Here is a 21,118-nt window from a genome sequence, read left to right as displayed (position 1 = left end):
ATGAATCTTTATCTTCATGAACCAGAAGCATACAAGTAGGAAACAGGGAAACTACTCCTTATCTTTACTGTGATTTTCCGTGTCCCCTGGCCAAACAATAGAATCTGCATCTGCTTGCTATTCTTAGCTGTACGTTTTCCTACTGTTTGGCAAAGTGGCAGACTGGCAGTACCATATTCTACCAGGGCAGTAGTAATCACCACTAATCACTGCAGACAGTGCACACAGCACACTGGTCTTGAATTGCTGACCGTATGTGATGTACATGTACAGGCATTTCCAACAAAACAGCTAGGCGTCCTCAGGTCTTTCACTACTGGGCTCCACATGGCGACTTGCGCTGAAGAAGAGGGCTCATGGTAAGCAAATCTACACCTAGAGGAGAAAGATAGACGATACAAGTTTATTAGAAATATTGTGTAGATCACTGCTACCACTTACCACCAGATACAAACCGACTGTAATTATATGCAGAGATCTGACAGGTTAACTATCTTGAGCATGGAATACAGGGAGATATATGCTCTTGAGAAATGCAACTGCGAGTAATACTATGAGAAACTATATGCAAGAGTAGAACATTACATGTTTACCTATCCACACAGCGAGGTACTAGTGTCAAAAACGCTCTTATATTATGGGACAGAGGGAGTAGAACTGAAGTGCTAAGCTGATATAGTGGTGAATCAATTATTTTGATAGCTGAGCAAAAAGTGGTGCTATTATAATACAGTACTATTACCATAAGAATCACTTGATATCTTTTCTACAACACCAAGGGCCAGTTTGTTCATTTGACAAAAAGCAAAAACCTTAAATAAACAAGAAAACAAGGCAACATTAACCTTCTCTATTATCATGAGATAACATTAACATTCAATATCAGATGAATTGCACAGGAAGTTGCAAAGTTTTACAAGACTGCCCTTAAAGGCACAGCATTCACCTAAAATGGGACAACAAAACAGCACCTACGAAGAAGTAACAACTCCATTTATTGAGAATTAAATTTTGTAATAATGTTACAAGGGTATTCTAGCAACAAGTAAATGCCAGAAGGGACCACCATTCAGTGCAGTATCAGGATACACGGTTATCCTACAAACAAGTACAAGACCAAAGGGCCAGATCTGGCGAATTGCCATCTATAGTAGTAGTACAACAACTGGAGGCAACATGCTTCATGCCAGATGCAAATTTTTTCCCTAACAATGATGTACAGATGGTTTCCTAGCCCTAGCAACAATTACATGCCAGAAGGACATTTCTTTAGTATGAAGTATCAATAATACAACCATCCATGGAGACATGGTTGAGATCTATAATTGAATTGCTTCCGGTGAATCCGAACCCAAAGGTTCCATCTTCATAAAGCCAAATCCTCCCCTCTACATTACTGGTATCATCGAAGGGAGCTAACAGATGAGGATGAACTAGGTCAAAACTTGAATTGATGCACAATATCCGAGAGACTGCTTTGTTCCATGTCTCTGTATGGCCACAAGTAACAACTTGAATATGCTCAAGGCAACTATAACGGTCCAGCTCCTGTTCAGAGAATGGTGGTTCAAGAAATGTAGCATCTGTAGTCCAGAAGACAGGGGAGTAGCCTGAGTTTTGGCCCCTATTCTCACTAACTCGTCGACAAGTCACTCCACCAATGTCGTCATAGCTGATAATGTAAAATTCCAGAGTCTTATTCTCGCATACACCCTGTTTGAGGAAAATAAAGGTTAACATCATATTTCCTATAAATTACAAAAGATATTCTGTAAACTAATAAAAGTGATTTGAGAAATCAGCTGATGATATATGCTCCCTCTGTTCCAAAATAAGGGTCGTGGTTTTAGTTCTTGAACTAAAACCACAACCCTTATTTTGGAACGGAGGGGGCACACATTAACCTTCTATTGGACTATTATGTTTTAGACAATGTCAATGTCCACATACTAATGAAAACAATCTATATACGATATAAACATATCAGAGTTTCTTGTGAACAAAATCAGTAACAACAAACTAGAACAGCAAATCATAACTGCGGAACTATCATTCATGAGCTAATTTGCTACACATAACAAGAGATAGAGAGAAAAAAGCAAAAAATGAACTCATATTTAGAAGTTGCATGCAAACCTTGTCTGAGATCTCATACTAGTAAGTAGCAATGTACAGGAAATAACCCATACTTTCCAAAGCCTTAACATGGTAAGCGAGGGTTCTCTTCAATTTTCTATCCACCAACAGGGCTCCTAGTCAGAGACATATGGGGATGCAAAATTTTGCACTGGCAGTACTGCAACCACTTGTCAAATTCAGCACTCTAACATCGCGACTATGGAAAAAACAGTTACTTGCACCGCCAATTCCATGCAGCCTTTACGATAGTTTCTCAATTAAATCACAAATATCAGAGGAGTTGAACCTGCGAATTTCGCTAGCCTTCCATTTCCAAAATAAACCAAAAAATAACATTTATTTGAGCTTTCATGATAGAAGTCCTAGTCATCCCAAACAAGTAGGAACTGAAACCTCTTAGGCAGTAATGTTATATCCTTAGTTCTGGCGGCAGCACTAAATGGAACTACACCAAGTTTTCAAGCTTTTGCTATCCAATGAGAATCACATTCTCAGTCTGTACAGCCTTGTGACCATGCATTCTCGTATCATGACACAACAGGGATTCTGACTGCTGACATAGTTCCACACTGACACAACAGGGATTCTGACTGCTGACATAGCTTCCACACAGCATTATATGTTCGTGGGGCGATATGAACGGTGAACCATGAAAGACACTGCTTGCCATGCTAGCAAGGAAAACCACCTCTGGTGGTACCGCCCTTACCCTTTCATTAGCACTATCTGTGAAAACCAAAAAATAGCTATTCTAACAAGAACTCAAAGTCAACACGACTGCCACTGAGCAATTTTTCTTCAAAAAGGTTATCAGATTTTCAAATGGCTATGATTTTAAGAACAGTTAAATGCACCTAGGTTATCCATAGTTCAATTCTAAGAGAAACACCTTCATGCTCTCTTTAGCGACAATCAATTCCAAGTGACCTCCTTTGACAGTCATGGGTGTGGTCCACCATAACAAGCATGCGAATTCGAACTTCAACAGATATTTCAAACTCAATTCCAAGCATGTGCATGATACGCAGGTCAGCATAGAGGCCCTGGGGCAAACACTATGAATGCGCACAATTTTAACTTGAACAGATATCTCAAACTACATAAACTGTGCCATGGGCAAATGGACAGCAATTCGATTATAGCATTCAATCAAAAACAATTTACACAATAACTAACATATCCAATTTTCAGTGCCAACATCTGACAGATAATGCTGCTATGCTATTTCAATCCAAGATATATCTCAGTCATCTCCAATCAACATAATAGCGATGATCGCCTGGCCAGGGAGTAATATAAACTAATACCCAAGTAATCCTCGTATAGTGCACGCAATTCATGTCAAAGTACGGATGCTCGAAAAGCGGAGCAATCACACATGAACAAACATATTATCCACAAGAGTGCAGGCTACATTCTGATCTTATATGGCAAGCTCCCAAAACTGACCTATGCTAATAGGTGCAACAACAGACAACTGATCTATGCCAATTCCTCACACGAGCAACTACATTTCGCAGTATCCGCAACAGCAACGATTCCACATGCACTCCAAGAGTATTAATATAAATCAACTACTCCAAGGAGAATACTATGCAACAACAGATTAGCAAGCTCTGTGTGCAAAGGAAGCACCTTCCACAGGCCCTGCAGCGGCCGCGCTTTGGTCGGCTCAGCATCTGGAATCCTCACAAAGTGTTCAGGCTCCATTCGACCACCTTTCCTCCTTCCCTGCCTCTCCCGCCTTCTCCTCCCTGCCCCGGGGCTCCTACGGTTCGCGAAATGCATATACATCTCCTCCGGCGGCGATCCTCCTTCCATCCCCTCCTCCTCATCTTCCCCCGACGCCGCCTCCACCACAATGTGGTTGTCCCCGACGAAGTTGACGCAGACCGGAACCTCTCCGAGAGCCGCCACCGTGTCACCGGATTCCGCCACGGAGAGCGTCACAAAAGGGGACTTGGAGACGGCGAGGCCGCGCTTGGAGGGTGCGAGGAGGGAGGCCGCGAGAGTGGCGCGCGGAGCCCACTCGAACGCGACGAGGGATGGCGAGCCGGAGTGGGAGGAGGGGAGGCGGCGCCAAAGGCCGAGGAGGCGGCGTAGCCGGTGGAGGGAGCGGAAGAGGCGACGCACGGAGGCCGGGCAGGCCTCCGGGGAGGGCCGCGGGGGCGGGAGGCCGAGGCGGAGCGCGAGCGCGAGCGGGAGCGCCGGGGAAGACGCCGCGGCGAAGAGGGCGCGACAGGTGCAGGCGGCGGCGGCAGCGTCGGCCGGCGCGAGGAAGGCCAGGATCGCGAGCAGCGCATCCTCCGGCAGATCCTCCAGCGCCGTCTCCGCCGCCGCCACCAGTGAGGTCGCCATGGTGCAAGAGCTAGGGTTAGGATTTCCTTCGAGTATTCCCGATGAGATCGGCGTGTGTTGGTGCTTGAGAGGCGGTGGCATTGGGGATTTGGAAACGGGCGGTGGTCGGAGTCGGAGGCGTGGGAGGAAGTGAAAATGGGCTTGGGTGCGAATATTCGCCGGGAGACAGCGTTTCCTTCAAGAGTTTTTTCTTTCTTTTTGCGGGCGTTTCCTTCGAGAGTTCGAGTCAGTCGGCCAAGGGCCATCGGGACTTCGGGAGCCCGGCGGCGAGTAATTTCCCCGACACAGAGCGCCTTTGTTTCTTTTTTTAGGCAAAGCAGAGCTTTATAGATTAACGGCGCTTGGACATATCCTCGAGACACAGGCAGCCATAGCGGACGGTATAATAGAGTTCCATTTCATACAAACATTAGGTAAGCATATACGACCGATCTAGGCTATTCTTACTGAAAAAGGCTTTCGCCTCACTTTATAAATAAAGCAAACCGTCAGAGAGCACACATACAAGGACTAGTCCATACACACACCCAAGTCTCATAACATAGTATAAAGGTTCTGCTGAGGGCACAGCTCAACAAGCTCAAAAATAAAAACCAGAAAAAGTCGGACGAGGAAAGCGTCTAGTCTGGTTCCGGCGGGGGCGGCGGGGGTGGCGGCGACAGACGGACAGCCATCGAGCGAAGGTCGGCGATGAAGGCGTAGATGGTGTCGCGGTCCTGAGGGCGGCTAAACGGCCGCCAAAGTTGTAAGAAACCCGAAAGTTTGAAGAGAGCGTCAGTAGCCCGTCGAAGAGGAGTACACTGGATCACAAGCTTATTGCGGATCGTTCAGAGGGTCCAAGCGAGGATGTAACGTCCTCGATGCGTCTATATCTCTCACGTGTCGAAGCACGACTTAGAGGCATAACCGCATTGAAAGCAATATCGCAAGTGAGGTAATCTTCACACAACCCATGTAACAAATAAAAGAAAGAGATACATAGTTGACTTACAATCACCACTTCATACAATTACATGAATAAAGCAATACATCATCCAAATACACTCAAAATCCGGCTACGGAACTAAAATAAAAGAAGACTACCCCAAATGCTACACAGATCCCCGATCGACCCCAACTGGGCTCCACTACTGATCAACTAGAACGAAACAACACAAAGGACAAGATCTTCATCGAGCTCCTCCTTGAGCTTGGTTGCGTCACCTGCTCGGTAACATCGGCACCTGCAAACTGGTTTTGAAAGTATCTGTAAGTCACGGGGACTCAGCAATCTCACACCCTCGCGATCAAGACTATTTAAGCTTATGTGTAAGGTAAAAATGTATGAGGTGGAGCTGCAGCAAGCGACTAGCATAGATGGTGGCTAACATACACAAATGAGAGCGAGAAGAGAAGGCAAAAGTACGGTCGAGAAACTATGATCAAGAAGTGATCCTAGAACAACCTACGTCAAGCATAACTCCAACACCGTGTTCACTTCCCGGACTCCGCCGAGAAGAGACCATCACGGTTACACACGCGGTTGATGCATTTTAATTAAGATCAACTTTAGGTTTTCTACAACCGGACATTAACAAATTTCCATCTGCCCATAACCGCGGGCACGGCTTTCGAAAGTTCAAATCCTTGCAGGGGTGTCCCAACTTAGCCCATCACAAGCTCTCACGGTCAACGAAGGATATTCCTTCTCCCAAGACAATCCGATCAGACTCGGCATCCCGGTTATAAGACATCCTCGACAATGGTAAAACAAGTCCAGCAACACCGCCCGAATGTGCCGACAAATCCCGATAGGAGCTGCACATATCTCGTTCTCAGGGCACACTCAGATGAGACATCCTACGAGTAAAACCAACCCTCAAGTTGCCCCGAGGTGGCCCCACAGTCTACTCGGTCGGACCAACACTCAGAGGAGCACTGGCCCAGGGGGGTTTAAATAAAGATGACCCTTGAGTCTGCAAAACCCAAGGAAAAGAAAAGGCTAGGTGGCGAGTGGTAAAACCAATGTTGGGCATTGCTGGAGGAGTTTTATTCAAGGCGAACTGTCAAGGGGTTCCCATTATAACCCAACCGTGTAAGGAACGCAAAATCCGGGAACATAACACTGATATGACGGAAACTAGGGAGGCAAGAGTGGAACAAAACACTAGGCATAAGGCCGAGCCTTCCACCCTTTACCAAGTATATAGATGCATTAATTAAATAAGATATATTGTGATATCCCAACAAAATATCCATGTTTCAAACATGGAACAAGCTCCAATCTTCACCTGCAACTAACAACGCTATAAGAGGGGTTGAGCAAAGCGGTAACATAGCCAAACAACGGTTTGCTAGGACAAGGTGGGTTAGATGCTTGGCTTAACAATATGGGAGGCATGATAAGCAAGTGGTAGGTATCACATCATAGGCATAGCAAAAGAGCGAGCAACTAGCAAGCAAAGATAGAAGTGATTTCGAGGGTATGGTCATCTTGCCTGAAATCCCGCAAGGAAGAAGAACAAGTCCATGAAGAAGACAAACGGACATAGTCGAACGGGCCCTCATAACGCGATGATAACGGAACCAACCCGAAGAAGCAACACCGGAAAGAAGCACACAACATAGTAAACAACCAACACATGAACATGGTATGATATGCGGGATGCGGCATGTGATGCATATGCATGATTTGGAGAGGAATGATTGAACCTGGCCTCAACTTGGAAATCCAAGAGTGCCACTGGAAAGGTGAGGTGATTTCGGTTGAAATCTATATAAAGACCACCGGAATCGGATGCACGGTTTGGAAATGGCAAGCAAAACAAATATGGCACCGGTCTGCGATAATCAGCAAGTGGCCTTCTAAATGCATCAAGAAAAATATGCTACATCACTCAAACATGGCAACAAAATACATGGTAGGGATCCACTCAAGATGATTGACAAAATATGAACACTGAGCTACGGCTAATTCCTCCATTAACATGTTCAAACAAGCATGGCAAAAGAGTAAATGATAACAGGTTTCAGACTTAGTGAAATTAACACAAGTCTGGAATTTATTATCAGGAAGCAATCTTTAAAGTATGAAAACTACATGCTACAGGAACATATCATGGCAAAGCAAGGCATGGCATGAAGCTACTCAAAGCACTTAACAAAAAGGCCCTTAGTGACTTTGAGCCAAAAGGGATCAGAAAATACAATTGCAAGCATGTGAACATAGCAAAAACATAAACAGATTCAAACTTAGTGAAAAACTGGAGCATGCAAAACAGATTAACAAGTAGACATGTTTACGAGCTCGATGCACTCACTACAGAGCATGGCATGACAAACTAAGCATACACCCATCAAGAAGACATGGCATAGAAGCTAGACATGGCAGGAACAACAACATAGCATGCATGGATCAATAGCAACATCCTCGGCAAAATCGCTAAACATGTCAACAATCTGCTAGGATCATTTTATAGCAAAAGTAGAGCTCGATTGACTCAAGCTAGGATGCTCCATAAATGCAAACAAGGACATGGATGGATATAGCACCACAATATTAACAAAACATCCTTACTGATCATCCTCAAAAGAGGCACGAATCACTAGGAGACAACATCAACATATGTCATAACAACGAAAACAGGACAAGGACTTAGTGAAATTCTAAGTCCCTGAAATCAGCATTAACGATTACGCTACTTTGCATGCTTGTGCTAGTCACCACAAATATCACAAAAATACATGGCAAGTACCTCTGCAAAGATGACATGGCATTCTACAAAACACATGTAGAGCTCAAGATCATAGCATGCACACATTAATCATGGCAAAAATGACAAAAGGTCATTTGCTGAAACAGATCTGATAAATTCATCACATAGCCCTCTTCCAACAGCATTTCGGGTATCAAGATGAGCTCAAATGAAAATGATGCAATGAGAATATATGATGTACTCATCGAGACAAACATTTTGATATGCTACACGCACGAATCGGAGCTACGGATGCGGAGTTATGCCATGATGAAAATGCCTAAAAAATTATTGGGATAAAATGACTTAGGGAGAAATTGGACCTCGCGGAAAGTCAACGGGCGGAGTGGATCGGTTCGGGCGAGGTGGATCCGGGTGCGGGCGAGGCAGAGGAGGACCCGGGCGACGGAGACGGCGGCTCCGGCGAGGTCATCGCCGGCGGGGCGGCAGATCCGGCCGGGCTCCCGTGGCCGGATTTGGCGATGGCAGCGGCGGAGCTCCTCCGGGGCGGAGCGAAGACGAAGGCGACGCGCGGCGCCGGAGCGGGCGGCGGTCGCCGGCGAGGCGAAGGACGGCGGCGGTGCGCATCGAGCGAGGCGGCGGCGGGCAGGTCCCCTGGCAGCGGCGGCACTAGGGCAAGAGGAGAGCGAGAGCGAGGGATCGGGCGGCTGGTGGCGGGGCACCCTCGGGCCCGGGCGGGCCGGCCGTGGGCCGCGCGGGCCGCGGCGGCGGGAGAGGCGCGCGAGACAGGTGGCGCTGCGCCACTGGCTCGGGGCGGCGGCGTGGGACGTCCGGCGGGAGGCGGACATGTCCGACAGCGGCGTGGGAGTTTAGCTAGGGTTTTGTACCGCGCGAAAAAATCGGAGGAGATCACATATTTATAGGTAGAGGGAGCTAGGAGTGTCTAAATGAGGTGCGGTTTGCGGCCACGGGGTCGTGATCGAACGACCGAGATGATAGAGGGGGTTTTGGTGGGTTTTGGGCCACTTTGGAGGGGTGTTGGGCTGCAACACACACGAGGCCTTTTCGATACCTCGGTTAACCGTTGGAGTATCAAACGAAGTCCAAATGGCACGAAACTTGACAGGCAGTTTACCGGTAGTAAACCAAGGCCGATGACAAGTCTTGGTCCAATCCGAAAGCGTTTAACACCCGCACACGAAAAGAGGTAGAAAGGGACACCGGATGACATAGGAGCGCCGGATTGCAAAACGGACAACGGGGAAAATGCTCGGATGCATGAGACAAGCATGTATGCAAATGAAATGCACATGATGACATGATATGACATGCATGACACGCAAGAAATGACAAGGCAACAACAACGAATAACTGGAGGACACCTGGCACATCGGTCTCGGGGCGTTACAACACTCCACCACTACGAGAGGATCTCGTCCCGAGATCTAGAATGGCACCGGAGGAAAAAACGGAAGAGAAAAAGAAGAGGTAAAACTAAGTTGCTTCTTTGACCAATGAGTGAAACCAAAGAACCTTGAAAAGGTTAAGCCATTTCGAGTACAACGGAGATGACGAAGCTGAAAACACTCCGTTAGAAAAGAGGAACAAGGGAGAACAACTTCGGGCAGCACTCCGATTGAAAAGAAAAGGAATAGAATAAGAACTTGGTAAGATGAGAAGATACTTGATGAAATCACAACACACTGCCTCCGGAATTATTGAATGAATGTAACAAGGGGTAACAAAGATCTCAGACAGTACTCCGGTTGAAAAGATATGAAAGGCTTGATAAGGCGAAAAGAACTTGAGCAAAATGGCACAACACTCCGGTTGAATGAATAGGCATGAAAAGAACATGATCTTTGACAAAATGAGATGATGCGTTGAAAAGAGCAACATCACAATGCCTCCGGAAGAAAAGAATAGAAGATAGATAATTGAAATAGGAGAATGGAGAAGAAAATTCCAACTTCTGCCACAAAAGAGTTTGAGAAGGCATCCTTAGGAGAAGGTTCGGACGGAGTTGTTGGAAAGCCAACAACGAAAGGATAAGCTTGATGTGGGCTTTGGAAGACATCTCAAAAACTGAGTTGAAATTCTGCCACTGACGGAAAACGATAGATTGGGTTGATATGACAAGGAGATGAGAAAAAACTATTTCACCGGGAGGATAGGTGAAGAACTTGGGTCATATATATAAGCACCATAAAGCATTAATCCTTAGGGAAAGCTTTAGGTGAAATATAACCCCAGATAACTCCAATGACGAGATTGATGGATTAAAAATACCTCATTCTTAACAACCTGAGAATCATGAACTCAAAATATCAAGAATGACATAATACCACCTCCAATGATATGGAAGAAAGAATTGCACTCCGGATTGCAAGATGAAGAATACTTGAGCTCCTCTGAAAAGAATCTCGATGAACACTTCGAGAAGGAATTTAAATCCTTGATGAACCATCATGTAGAACCTTCATGAAGAACTCCAGTAAACAAAAAGAATAACGAAAATAAAGAGAAGTTGGAAACACAAGGTGAAACCTTGTAATGATTTAGATGGATCTCCATGATAACTAGATCTTGGAACTCCGGGAAAGAAAGACGAGCACTTGAAACCAAGAATTTAATTATCATGAACAAACTCCGGAAGAAAAGATTAACATATGGATGAAACAAGAATAAGAATTACATTATGCTTATTCTTCACCAATTTAATTGATGACAAACAATGGATTTGAAACACTACTTATTCTTGTAGAAGGATTAAGCGAGATATAGCGCAAACTTGGGAAGGTCTTCAACGAACCACCGGTGGGATTGAAACCACGAATGAATAGATACAATAACAAAGGAAGAGAAAACTTGAATGAGCCACCGGTAAGAATTGAAAATGAACGAAGTAAAGGGATGAATCACCGGGTAAGAATTGTGAAAAGAACGAAGATACTTGAGACAATCTAGATACATGAGAACGAAGGGATGACGACTGATTAGAGATCACTTGAACAATGCGCTGGTAAGATTGGAGAATGATAACTGGAAGCTGAGAACGAATAACCTAAAATGATGGACTCCAGATAATCAAACTGAGAAGACTCTTGAATTGCTCCGGATAGGTGAAAAGAATTCTCACTATCAAAAACAATTATGAGAGGATGGCCTCGAACTAGAACCACGAATCTCTGAGAGAACGGATAAGATATGGAGGTAAAACTCTTCTTCGGTCTTCAAACACAGAGAATGATGATGAGAAACAATACCATAAATTGTTGACGCACTCTGAAATTAAAATTGGAAAGGTTGAACCAACGATGAAAAGAATTGTGAAAGATCTAGGAGAAGGCATTTGACTGATGATAAATCATTCTTACGTCAAACTTTGGAGAGAATTTGAGAAGCCCCGGTAAAATAAGAAGAGTCAGGTAAGATCCTGGGAAAAGACCTGTGGGTTAGGGCCCACTCAAAAGAAACACCGTTGAAATGATTTAAAAGAGAGGTTGCACCAGTTGAATTAAAAGACTTGAATGAGATAACAGACTCGAGATATCTTGAACACTCTGGAACAATTGAATAGCGAGAAGTGGAAGATTATGAGGTGCACCGGCATAAGAAGGTATTTGCCTCGAAGAAAAAGGATAAGATGAACACCAAAAGCTTGAATTGGTTCCACCGGGGGAGAAAAAGAACGAATAATGATAACTTGAAGCTCCGTTAGTATCTTCTTGAGAATCACCGGATAAGAACATTGACGGAAAGAACGAAGATACTTCACAACCATAAGATGGATACTTGATTAATAAATCTGAGTCCTTGAAGAAAAAGGGTGGGAGGGTGGGAAAAACAAAGACAGCTTAGGGCGGAAGAAGTGAGCACCATGAAGAGCTGATAATTGATCTTGCGGATGTTGAAAAACTCAGATCCACTTGAAGAGAAACACGCCGGTTGAAAAGGATTGACATGACAGTCTCGATGGTCAAGAAGGATTAGTATTCACATAGAAATATGAGAACACCGCTTAGAAAGGGTATGGAATCAACACTTGACTTCGAAGCAACTCGAATACCACAAATCAAAGCAAAACAAAGGATTGGCTTGCGGAATAAGCCGGAACAAACATATGATAGAGATTTCGTCCGAAGTTTTCGTGGTGGGGCCTACACGGTCTCGATCGTACAGCACCATCATGTACAAGGCAGTGGACATGACATACGAAGCGTCCCCGAGTCGGCATAGCCAAGGACTCTTTAAGACACAACGAGACCACTGTAAAACCAACCGTGGATAGGCGGACCACTAGACGTCGAACCCCAATTTCATATCATACATCTGTCGGAAAGATATCCTAAGATCTACTTGAATTCCCACTTATAAACTCCCAAAACTTTCCGGTTATGCAATCAGGTGTTGGGGATACAGGGGAAGCATAATATCTCACCCAAAACTAGCAAATCCTACATCTAGCTGTATCCATCCTTCAACACATAACCAAGAAACCTTCGGAAATCATTTACCTCAACCTTCGAAAAGCATCCGTTATACAAGTTATGGCAATAATCCCGAACTCCCGCCCCAGTACTAGGTGGCGTCGAGGTTATCTCACCAACAACTGCATAAAAGAGATTTTCGATGTCAGCGAAACTAATCTCAGGTATTCCAGAACTGCAACGATAAAACTGTGACGACAACACCTCGGAGCTCAACTCCCCGGGACACTGCCACAACCCCTAAATGACAGGAGGCACCAAGAACAATGTTCTCGTCACAAAACCATCGGAACGATTCCAAGATACTCGCGTGATCCTAAATTTTTTTAGTGAAATTTGAGAAGAGAAGAGTCAAAACTCTACGTCAGGAGGCCTCACCAGAGCGACGAAGGGACTGAGGAGTAAAAAGAAGTCCTACTCTCCGATATATATAATCCTAAATGACTCAAAACATTTTTCTAGACTCAACAACACCAGCGATTCGATCAAGCAGGGGGCTCCTAAGGTCGGGGAAGGCTCTGATTACCAACTTGTAACGCCCTCGATGCGCCTATATCTCCCACGTGTCGAAGCATGACTTAGAGGCATAACCACATTGAAAGCAATGTCGCAAGTGAGGTAATCTTCACACAACCCATGTAATAAATAAAGGAAAGAGATACATAGTTGGATTACAATCGCCACTTCACACAATTACATGAATAAAGCAATACATCATCCAAATACACTCAAGGTCCGGCTACGGAACCAAAATAAAATAAGACTACCCCAAATGCTACACAGATCCCCGATCGACCCCAACTGGGCTCCACTACTGATCAACTAGAACGAAACAACACAAAGGACAAGATCTTCATCGAGCTCCTCCTTGAGCTTGGTTGCGTCACCTGCTCGGTAACATCGGCACCTGCAAACTGGTTTTGGAAGTATCTGTGAGTCACGGGGACTCAGCAATCTCACACCCTCGCAATCAAGACTATTTAAGCTTATGGGTAAGGTAAAAGGTATGAGGTGGAGCTGCAGCAAGCGACTAGCATAGATGGTGGCTAACATACGCAAATGAGAGCGAGAAGAGAAGGCAAAAGCACGGTCGAGAAACTATGATCAAGAAGTGATCCTAGAACAACCTACGTCAAGCATAACTCCAACACCGTGTTCAGTTCCCGGACTCCGCCGAGAAGAGACCATCACGGTTACACACGCGGTTGATGCATTTTAATTAAGATCAACTTCAGGTTTTCTACAACCGGACATTAACAAATTCCCATCTGCCCATAACCGCGGGCACGGCTTTCAAAAGTTCAACTCCCTTCAGGGGTGTCCCAACTTAGCCCATCACAAGCTCTCACGGTCAATGAAGGATATTCCTTCTCCCAAGACAATCCGATCAGACTCGGATCCTGGTTACAAGACATCCTCGACAATGGTAAAACAAGTCCAGCAACACCGCCCGAATGTGCCGACAAATCCCGATAGGAGCTGCACATATCTCGTTCTCAGGGCACACTCAGATGAGACATCCTACGAGTAAAACCAACCCTCATGTTGCCCCGAGGTGGCCCCGCAGTCTACTCGGTCGGACCAACACTCAGAGGAGCACTGGCCCAGGGGGGTTTAAATAAAGATGACCCTTGAGTCTGCATAACCCAAGGGAAAGAAAAGGCTAGGTGGCGAATGGTAAAACCAATGTTGGGCATTGCTGGAGGAGTTTTATTCAAGGCGAACTGTCAAGGGGTTCCCATTATAACCCAACCGTGTAAGGAACGCAAAATCCGGGAACATAACATCGATATGACGGAAAGTAGGGCGGCAAGAGTGGAACAGAACACTAGACATAAGGCCGAGCCTTCCACCCTTTACCAAGTATATAGATGCATTAATTAAATAAGATATATTGTGATATCCCAGCAAAATATCTATGTTTCAAACATGGAACAGGCTCCAATCTTCACCTGCAACTAACAACGCTATAAGAGGGGATGAGCAAAGCGGTAACATAGCCAAACAACGGTTTGCTAGGACAAGGTGGGTTGGAGGCTTGGCTTAACAATATGGGAGGCATGATAAGCAAGTGGTAGGTATCACAGCATAGGCATAGCAAAAGAGCGAGCAACTAGCAAGCAAAGATAGAAGTGATTTCGAGGGTATGGTCATCTTGCCTGAAATCCCGCAAGGAAGAAGAACGAGTCCATGAAGAAGACAAACGGACGTAGTCGAACGGGCCCTCACAAATGCGACGATAACGGAACCAACCCGAAGAAGCAACACCTCAAAGAAGCACACAACATAGTAAACAACCAACACACGAACATGGTATGATATGCGGGATGCGGCATGTGATGCATATGCATGATTTGGAGAGGAATGATTGAACATGGCCTCAACTTGGAAATCCAAGAGTGCCACTGGAAAGGTGAGGTGATTTCGGTTGAAATCTATATAAAGACCACTGGAATCGGATGCACGGTTTGGAAATGGCAAGCAAAACAAATATGGCACCGGTCTGCGATAATCAGCAAGTGGCCTTCTAAATGCATCAAGACAAATATGCTACATCACTCAAACATGGCAACAAAATACATGGTAGGGATCCACTCAAGATGATTGACAAAATATGAACACTGAGCTACGGCTAATTCCTCCATTAACATGTTCAAACAAGCATGGCAAAAGAGTAAATGATAACAGGTTTCAGACTTAGTGAAATTAACACAAGTCTGGAATTTATTATCAGGAAGCAATCTTTAAAGTATGAAAACTACATGCTACAGGAACATATCATGGCAAAGCAAGGCATGGCATGAAGCTACTCAAAGCACTTAACAAAAAGGCCCTTAGTGACTTTGAGCCAAAAGGGATCAGAAAATACAATTGCAAGCATGTGAACATAGCAAAAACATAAACAGATTCAAACTTAGTGAAAAACTGGAGCATGCAAAACAGATTAACAAGTAGACATGTTTACGAGCTCGATGCACTCACTACAGAGCATGGCATGACAAACTAAGCATACACCCATTAAGAAGACATGGCATAGAAGCTAGACATGGCAGGAACAACAACATAGCATGCATGGATCAATAGCAACATCCTCGGCAAAATCGCTAAACATGTCAACAATCTGCTAGGATCATTTTATAGCAAAAGTAGAGCTCGATTGACTCAAGCTAGGATGCTCCATAAATGCAAACAAGGACATGGATGGATATAGCACCACAATATTAACAAAACATCCTTACTGATCATCCTCAAAAGAGGCACGGATCACTAGGAGACAACATGAACATATGGCATAACAACGAAAACAGGACAAGGACTTAGTGAAATTCTAAGTCCCTGAAACCAGCATTACCGATTACGCTACTTTGCATGCTTGTGCTTGTCACCACAAATATCACAAAAATACATGGCAAGCACCTCTACAAAGATGACATGGCATTCTACAAAACACATGTAGAGCTTAGAATCATAGCATGCACACATTAATCATGGCAAAAATGACAAAAGGTCATCTGCTGAAACAGATCTGACAAATTCATCACATAGCCCTCTTCCAACAGCATTTCGGAAATCAAGATGAGCTCAAATGAAAATGATGCAATGAGATGAAATGATGTACTCGTCGAGACAAACATTTTGATATGCTACACGCACGAATCGGAGCTACGGATGGAGAGTTATGCCATGATGAAAATGCCTAAAAAATTACTGGGATAAAATGACTTAGGGAAAAATTGGACCTCGCCGAAAGTCAACGGGCGGAGTGGATCGGTTCGGGCGAGGTGGATCTGGGCGCGGGCGGGGCAGAGGAGGACCCGGGCGACGGAGACGGCGGCTCCGGCGAGGTCGTCACCGGCGGGGCGGCGGATCCGGCCGGGCTCCCGTGGCCGGATCTGGCGATGGTGGCGGCGGAGCTCCTCTGGGGCGGAGCGCAGACGAAGGTGGCGCGCGTCGACGGAGCAGGCGGCGGTCGCCGGCGAGGCGAAGGACGGCGGCGGTGCGCATCGAGCGAGGCGGCGGCGGGCAGGTCCCCTGGCGGCGGCAGCGCCAGGGCAAGAGGAGAGCGGGAGCGAGGGATCGGGCGGCTGGCGGCGGGGCGCCCTCGGGCCCGGGCGGGCCGGTCGTGGGCCGCGCGGGCCGCGGCGGCGGGAGAGGCACGCGAGACAGGTGGCGCTGCGCCACTGGCTCGGGGCGGCGGCGCGGGACGTCCGGCGGGAGGCGGACATGTCCGACGACGGCGTGGGAGTTTAGCTAGGGTTTTGTACCGCGCGGAAAAATCGGAGGAGATCACATATTTATAGGTAGAGGGAGCTAGGAGTGTCCAAATGAGGTGCGGTTTGCGGCCACGGGATCGTGATCGAACGACCAAGATGATAGATGGGGTTTAGGTGGGTTTTGGGCCACTTTGGAGGGGTGTTGGGCTGCAAAACACACGAGGCCTTTTCGGTACCTCGGTTAACCGTTGGAGTATCAAACGAAGTCCAAATGGCAAAAAACTTGACAGGCGGTCTACCGGTAGTAAACCAAGGCCGCATGACAAGTCTCGGTCCAATCCGAAAGCGTTTAACACCCGCACACGAAAAGAGGTAGGAAGGGACACCGGATGACATAGGAGCGCCGGATTGCAAAACGTAGAACGCTGAAAATGCTCGGATGCATGAGACAAGCATGTATGCAAATGAAATGCACATGATGACATGATATGACATGCATGACATGCAAGCAATGACAAGGCAACAACATCGAATAACTGAAGGACACCTGGCACATCAGTCTCGGGGCGTTACAGAGGACCCCAATCTCAAGCCACCTAATGTGGCGAGACGACAAGGGGGGCATCTTGAGTTCGGCAAATAAGTCTGGAAAGTTCGTGTGGCACCAATTTCCACCGATCGCTTCGCGGAAGAAGCTCCAGATGAGCTGAGTGGACACGCAGGAGAAGAAAATGTGATTCGAGTCTTCGGGGACACCGCAAAGCGGGCAGATGCTAGTGCCCGGGCCATTCCACTTGTGAACCTCAACCCCGGACGGGACCCGACCGCGAATCCATTGCCACATGAAGATACGGATCTTCAGAGGTAGGCGGATGGACCACACCGTCGAGAGGGGGAGGGGCGGAAGAGGGGGCGATAGCCAGGTACAGAGACTTGGTGGAGAATTGGCCCGAAGGATTAAGGCGCCAGCGCACCAAGTCAAGGCCACCGTCCACCATAGGTTTGTGGAGGGCAACACAGTCTAGCAACTCACGCCAGGCGGCGAATTCCAAGGGCCCAAAAGGCCTTCGGAAAGCAAGGCGCCCTAAGTCAATAAGGGCCCTCTCGACAGAGATCACGGGATCGACGGAGATGGAGAAGAGGTCGGGAAAGCGCGCCGCAAAGGGGGTGTCCCCGGCCCAGCGATCAAACCAGAACAGAGTCGAAGCTCCGGAGCCGACCGAGATGAAGGTCCCGATGCGGAGAACCGGAAGAAGCTGGACAATTGATTGCCAAAACAGGGATCCACCAGACCTCTGGCAGAAGGCGAGGTGCTGTCCGCGCAAGTATTTGTTCCGAATGATGTCGAGCCAGAGGCCACCGTGCCCTTGCGAGATGCGCCAAAGCCAGCGGGAGAGGATAGCGATATTCATCAGTTTAGAGCACATTATGCCTAGGCCGCCTTGCTCCCTGGGCTTGCAAATGTCCGGCCAGCTGACCATATGATACTTCTGCTTATCATTGTCGCCTGCCCAGTAGAAGCGAGACTGGACCTTGGCGATCTCATGGTGCAGGGTCTCGTGGAGACTGTAGAAGCTCATGAAAAACAAGAGGAGACTGGAGAGGGAAGAGTTGATGAGAATAGTCCGGGCCGCCTTAGATAGCCACCTTCCCTGCCAGGGCTCGTTGCGCATTTGGAGCTTGGCCACAGATGGGCGCAAGTCCGGGATGGTGAGCCGGGAGTCACTAATGGGCGTACCCAAGTAGGTTGTGGGAAAGGAGCCCAGGCGGCAATTAAGCTAGTTGGCAATGGCCAGAGACTCTGAGGGGGAGTAGCCCATCACCATAACATCACTCTTGTCGAAGTTGATCTTGAGGCCAGACATTTGTTGGAAGCAGAGGAGGAGGAACTTGAGGTTGGAGATGTCCGTCTCCGAGCCTTCGACCATGATGATAGTGTCGTCAGCATACTGGAGGAGGGAGATCCCGGAGCCACTGGCGAGGTTGGGAGTAATCCCACGGATATGGCCAGCAGCTTTCGCCTTATCCAGGATGGAGGCAAGCGCGTCCACGACCATATTGAACAAGAAACGGGAGAAGGGGTCGCCTTGTCGAACCCCACAAAGGGTGGGGAAGAAAGGGCCGATCTCGCCATTGATGTTCACGGTCGTGCGACCGCAAGACACCATTTGCATGACTCTAGTGATCCACCGGTCGTCGAAGCCCTTCCGAAGAAGGACTTCCCGAAGGAAGGGCCAGCTAACCATATCATAGGCCTTATGGAAGTCAATCTTCAGGAAAACCGCCTTGAGGTGTTTGACGCGGACCTCATGAAGGACTTCATGAAGAACTAGGACCCCATCCAGGATATATCGACCCTTAATGAAGGCAGACTGGTTGGGGTGCGTCACACGGTCCACCAGCAGGGTCACCCTATTGGCGTACCCTTTGGCTAGGATCCGAAAAATCACATTAATGACCGTGATCGGGCAAAATTGACGAATGTCGAACGCACCAGGAACCTTGGGAATGAGAGAGATGATCCCATAGTTGAGACGCCCGAGATCGATGGAGCCCACGTAGAACTCGTCGAAGATGTCCATGACCTCCGGTTTAATCACGTTCTAGAAGGTTTGGAAAAATTTAACCGGAAGGCCGTCTGGACCCGGCGCCGAGGATGGGTTCATGCCCTTGATGGCATCCCAGACCTCACGCTCGGAAAAGGGGGCCGTAAGGGCCGCATTCTCCGAATCAGAAACCAACTGGGGCCCAGACCAACAATCGGGGGCTAGGGAGAGGCCGCTTCTAGGGGCGGTAGAGAATAAGGATCTATAGAACCCGTCAACGTGGGACCGGATGTCTCGGGGGTCTTGAAGGAGGGTCGCACCATCCCACAAGAGAGGGATGGTGTTGCGTCTATGACAGCCGTTGGCGATGGCCTGGAAGTAGGCCGTATTCGCGTCGCCCTTCAAGACCCATTTCTAGGCACCGCGGAGGCGCCAATAGGCCTCCTCATCGGTGTAAATAACAGAGAGCTGGTCTTCCAGGTCATAACGGGAGAGCCACTCGTCAGGAGAAAGACCCACCGCGTCCGCACGCAAGTCAAGGGCTTGGATCACGGATAGCAGCACCATCTTGCATTCACGGAGGTCATGACCCAGGTTAGCACCCCACCCCTTCATGAACTTCCCTCCGCGCTTCACGCAGAAGTGCCACGAATCGATGGCCGAAGGGGGACAGGGGTGAGGGTGGGTGCGGGCCTCGATCCAACAAGCACCCACGGCATCAACGAACCCGGTTTGGGAGAGCCAGAAGGTCTCAAACCGGAATCGAGGGGTGACCGGCGGATGCTCATCAGCAGAGGACAGGAGAAGCGGGACATGGTCCGAGCCAATCTGAGTGATGGCTCGAAGGGAGGCTAAGGGACAACGGATGTCCCAATCTGGGGAAACTAGGACCCGGTCCAGGACAGACTGGGTCGGGGAGGCTTGCCGATTGGTCCAGGTGAATCTGGCACCAATCCTATCAATCTCGCCGAGACCAAGATCAGCAATGAAGTCATTGAACATTTTCATCCGCGCAAAGCTGACATTAGCATTGCTCTTGTCTTCCGCGATGTGAAGGAGGTTAAAATTGCCTCCAACCACCATCGGAAGGGAGGCCACAGAGATCTTCCCGTGGAGCTCCTCGAGGAAGGCGGCAGACCGACTATGGTCTGCAGGCCCGTAGACGATGATGACCTCCCACTTGAAGTTAAGAGACCTCTCGAACAATTCCATGCTCACAAAGAATCCCCCCGATCCATGCTACCCACCTCAAAAGTGGCATCCTTAACGCCTAAAAGGATGCCACCCGAGTGGCCGACGCTCCCACTAGAAGGTAGCCAATGCCTCGCGAAGAGGTGGGAGCTCAGACGGTCAAGCTCAGGGAGCGAGAATTCGGAACACATGGTTTCTTGGATGGCAACAGTGTCAATGTGTTCATCGCGCATGTACTCCACTAGTTGGCGGCGTCGGCCATCATGGTCGAAACCGCGGATGTTCCAGAATAGTGCACACATTAAGGCGCCATAGGGGGGCTGCTTGACCCCAGGACACGAGAGGCACTTTGAGCACGGAGGGCCGCAGTGCGGGAGCGGGTGCGGCCATGGATTTCATCCCCCCAAGCGGGAGGAGGCCACCCGTCCACCGCGACGACGTCGAGGGAGGGGTCTCGCCGGCCGTGGGTGGGACGGGTGGCAAAA

At 47.7% G+C, this 21,118-nt stretch overlaps 2 protein-coding genes across 2 annotated transcripts; both read right to left on the bottom strand.

Annotated features, from left to right (window-relative positions):
- Positions 1–972: 972 nt before the first annotated feature.
- Positions 973–4,733, bottom strand: LOC125508282 (F-box family protein). The gene is made up of 2 exons (XM_048672943.2): positions 3,775–4,733; positions 973–1,713 (listed from the first exon to the last, which is right to left on the bottom strand). Exons 1-2 carry the CDS (start codon positions 4,576–4,578, stop codon positions 1,270–1,272), a joined length of 1,248 nt encoding a protein of 415 aa, XP_048528900.1. The 5' UTR covers positions 4,579–4,733; the 3' UTR covers positions 973–1,269.
- A 15,123-nt stretch (positions 4,734–19,856) lies between these two features.
- Positions 19,857–20,654, bottom strand: LOC147970690 (uncharacterized). Its single transcript, XM_087523564.1, has one exon. The coding sequence runs from the start codon at positions 20,652–20,654 to the stop codon at positions 19,857–19,859; it is 798 nt and encodes a 265-aa protein (XP_087379690.1).
- Positions 20,655–21,118: the final 464 nt, after the last annotated feature.

The sequence above is a fragment of the Triticum urartu genome, chromosome 5A, assembly GCF_056163025.1.
Source record: "Triticum urartu cultivar PI428250 chromosome 5A, HENAU_Tu73, whole genome shotgun sequence".
Classification (NCBI taxonomy): domain Eukaryota; kingdom Viridiplantae; phylum Streptophyta; class Magnoliopsida; order Poales; family Poaceae; genus Triticum; species Triticum urartu.
This window is presented reverse-complemented; position numbering and strand designations above follow the sequence as displayed.

What these genes read in the sequence shown, in the direction of transcription:
- LOC125508282 (XM_048672943.2), bottom strand. Translation starts at nt 4,578, where the DNA reads ATGCCACCGCCTCTCAAGCACCAACACACGCCGATCTCATCGGGAATA. An exon ending in CGCTGCAGGGCCTGTGGAAG is followed by an intron (nt 1,714 to 3,774) that starts GTGCTTCCTTTG and finishes TTCCTCAAACAG; the next exon opens with GGTGTATGCGAGAATAAGAC.
- LOC147970690 (XM_087523564.1), bottom strand. Translation starts at nt 20,654, where the DNA reads ATGGAATTGTTCGAGAGGTCTCTTAACTTCAAGTGGGAGGTCATCATC.